Source organism: Corvus cornix, chromosome 3, assembly GCF_000738735.6.
Source record: "Corvus cornix cornix isolate S_Up_H32 chromosome 3, ASM73873v5, whole genome shotgun sequence".
In the NCBI taxonomy this organism is placed as follows: Eukaryota; Metazoa; Chordata; class Aves; order Passeriformes; family Corvidae; genus Corvus; species Corvus cornix.
Window position 1 is genome coordinate 8,153,505 of NC_047056.1, and position 3,774 is coordinate 8,157,278.

Here is a 3,774-nt window from a genome sequence, read left to right on the forward strand (position 1 = left end):
AGGATAAGACTCTTCATTCACATTTAACATAGTCTATAGCACATCTTGACCCATCTGTGTGTGGGTGTGCTGCCTGCTTCAGAAATATCCCTTAAAGGAGCTGTTTCATATAGAGCTAGTGTTGCACCACCAGCCTTCCACCACCAGCCTTCCACCTTCAAATCAAAATCCAGTCTCTTGCCCAAAGCTCTGTAACCTTCTCCCAAACCACTGGCAATGTTTTTGCCTTGTTTTCACAGCCTTGCACCTGCAAAGCCCAATATTGATGTAAGATGGCCTCTCTTTGGAAGGGATTGCCATTTAAATCAGGAGATCTGATGATGCCCAAAGCTGAACAATGAATCAGCATGGAGGACAAACAGCATTGTGTGAAGGAATGTCCGATAGGGAACTCAATGGGGAAAAGCACCTGTTGCACTGGAGAGAAGCCTGAAAGAGAGCAGTAACGTGGGGTCCTCTGTGTTTTCAACACTCCTTTTATTTCAGGGGTTTTTTCCTCCCAAAAAGGTAACTTTCACTGTTGGAATGATCTGCATTCTGGTCATCATTTGAAGGTTGCCTTGGAGGTTGCGTGTTCTGCTTCTGGTGCCACAGGTCAGGACGAACGCATCTTGCAGGTAGCCATCGTACCCCAGTATCTGTGGAAACGCAAGCATACCCATGACCTCAAGCAATGAGCTCATGAGGGACTTCCCACTTCTTAGTGAGGAGGTCCTGTACCCAGACTTTCACTCGAGGCAGGTGCGTCTCGCCTGCAGACTGCAATGAAAGAAAATTATTCAAAATAACAGGATTGTTTGAATCTGGTGGCACTGTAAGGTGATTAATTGTATATAACACTTTTTCTAGTCTGTGGGGTTTATCCATGCATTCCCCCTTTTGTTTCTCCAGAACACGCTTCAAAGTACCATGAGTGTCCTGGGTTGCAGTGTATTCTATTACCATCCTCATGAGCTGTTGAAATCAGGTGGGGCAGTGTTTCCTTTGCCTCCTCCCCCCAGACTATCTTTCTCCTAATGGCCCATCATTGTCCAGCCGCATGTCTCAGAGATAACTCCCTCTGGACTATCTTCTGTTAATGAGCCTAATCAACACTTGGCCTCATGACTCATTACCCCATTGTGAGATGCTCCACCCAGGGGGAGGAACCAAGCATCCCATTGTGGATATAATCTGGGACTCTGACCACCAGAGACAACCCTTCCCACTGGATTTCCAGAGGACAGGAGCTACATAGCCACCGCTGGACCTTCTGAGGAGGAGCAGACCCTTTTTCTACAGGATCGCCACTTCGGGAGGACTGCAGCCACCATTCTACCAGACTGCTACCACCACCCTGACTAACAACTCGCCTGTTCTCCTTGTTTCTCTTCCTTTGTTTAAGCTGTTTCTGCGTGCTCTCAACCTTAGGTCTCTTTTTTGATCCACCAGAATTTAATTGAAGAGGTCTTAGAACTGCTGCTAAAGCAGATTTATGCTCTCCAGATCCCACCTTAGCACAGGCATCAACCATTTGTGTTATTATATATATTGTTATATATAACTATGTGGGTTCTCCAGGCAAAGCATCTATGATCCTTCTACACTTATCATTAGCATTATCTGTTGCTAGCTGTCTGCACAACAGCTGCCTCATGGTCTCATCTTCAACCTGCTTTTCCAAGGCTACAGCAATCTTTTCCAAAAAAGATAAAAAGTTCTCTTTCTGCCCCTGAGATATTTTTACATATCGTCATAGGAGCAGCTGTATCTAAGCTCTTTATAAGAACTGCCATGCCAACCTTTTGAATCTGTTCCAGGATTTGAGGATGCCAGGTAGCCTGAACATCAGGGTCCCAATAGTTATTGAGTCCCATAAAAGCATCCACAGGAACTAGACGCTTGGGATCAGTTTGAAGCAATTCCATATTCCCAGCTACAGCCTTCTCAGCCATCTTTCTCCAATTGGCTTCAAAAACTGAATCTTGTACAGGTTGAAATAACGTCTGACCTAAATGCTTAATATCATATGGAGGAGAGCATATCAGTATTCAATACTCTAAGAATCTGCATGACCTCAGGAGAACTTAATCCATACTGAACAACCTTAGTTTGCAAGTCCTGAATCACTTTCTAAGCAAAACACTCATGTTTGTCAGTCCGACCAGAGTTAGGCAGAGCTTTCTGCACCGGAAAAGCCCGGACAATTCCATCTGTATCATCACTACATTGCTGTATTGTTACATCGCTTTGATCTGCCTGCACACTACTCTGGGACAAGGTAGCAGGTCGCTCAGATGCCTTTTGCCCGCCAGGCATCCCAGTTCTTTCTAGCAACTCCCGGTGTCCCTCCTGCAATGCAGCCCTTTTAACCTGTTCCCAGAACCGTTGCGGATCTCTAGGATGGACAGTTACTTTACAGTCTGGACAATTGCGGACTTGGCGCGTTGAACGCTGCTTGCACCTGAGCGCCGCCCCGGAGTCCTGCCGCAGAGCAGGCGTTTCCATGGTAACGCTCCTTGCATCATTCTCCAAGGGTGTGCTGGATGATCTCCCAGGAGACTGGCGTACCAACTCTGAGCCAGCGGGCGGAGTGGTGACGTCAGCGGCTAGGGCTGCAGAGGGCGGAGCAGCGGAGGCTGGAACAGCGGCTAAGGCAGCGGAGGCTGGAGCAGCGGCAGCCAGGACCTCGGGGGGTGGAGCAGCAGGGGCCGGAACAGCGGCTGAGGCACCTCGCGCGGGCTCCGAATCCTCCAGCCCCGCGCCCGGCTCCGCAGACGAGCCGAGCTCCGGCGGCTCGACTGGCCCCGGCAGCGCAGCCCATCCCGGCTGCGGGCCCGCCGGCTCCGCAGTCTGACGTGCGCCCAGAACGGCCGGTGCTGCCCGTAGCTCCGCGGACGAGCCCGGCGCCAGCGACTCGACTGGTCCCAGCTCCGGCGGCGCGGCCGCTGGCCCCGCGGTCAACAGCGCGGCCGGAACGGCCGGCGCCGCCCGTAGCTCCGCAGGCCCCGCTGCCGTTTCTGGCGGGGACCCAGACGCTGCAAGCTGTTGCAACACTTCCTGCTGCACATCGAGCCGTTGTAGTATCTTATGCAAAACTGCCAAGATTTGTTCCCCGAGAAAGTCTGATATCGGGAAGCATGGCCACTGCTGCGTCCTCCCCTGAGCCGAAAAATCCCCATCACTTATATTAGCTCCTGCGGTCTGTATGACAGACTCGAATGCGGACAGTACCGTGCTTTCTTTGGAGGATTTATGCTCCATGTCTATTTCCGCGCAGCCCCGGGGGGCGGGCCGGGCCAGTCGCGGTCTGGCACGAACCTTCTGAGAGGCTGCAGTTGCAGTACACGCCAGCCGGTCACCAGATGTCGCTGTTGCCCCCAGGGACGGCGAGAATCACCACATGGAATTCCAGGATAAAACGGGATTATTTAATTAATTATCACCTCGTTTATATAACTTGGTTCGCAATAAAGAAATGACATTATTGGCTGCTTGACTATACACCTCCCAGAGTGATTGGCTGAATGCTATGACGCCTATTTCAAAATATTTTCTTCGGTAAACCAAAACAAGACCGTGCAGGTGCAAGATAGAGTTAGTTTACAAAACCGTCTTTCACTGTTTCTCAGCTAAAGCATGAGAAAGGAAAACTTCACAAAATGCTTCAGCAGCTGGAAAATTCCTCTGCTCCTGCTTTTTAGCATCCACAACAATGGGCTGAACATAATATGCTGTGTGTACATCAGAATGGTGGTGTTGGATTGCCTGCCTTCCCTCAGTCGCTTAAAATTG

The 3,774-nt window shown here is 50.3% G+C and overlaps 1 protein-coding gene across 1 annotated transcript; it reads right to left on the bottom strand.

Annotated features, from left to right (window-relative positions):
* Positions 1-460: 460 nt before the first annotated feature.
* LOC104691542 (transcription initiation factor TFIID subunit 4-like) lies at positions 461-3,243 on the bottom strand. Its single transcript, XM_039570088.1, has 2 exons — positions 2,395-3,243; positions 461-638 (listed from the first exon to the last, which is right to left on the bottom strand). Exons 1-2 carry the CDS (start codon positions 3,241-3,243, stop codon positions 483-485), a joined length of 1,005 nt encoding a protein of 334 aa, XP_039426022.1. The 3' UTR covers positions 461-482.
* Positions 3,244-3,774: the final 531 nt, after the last annotated feature.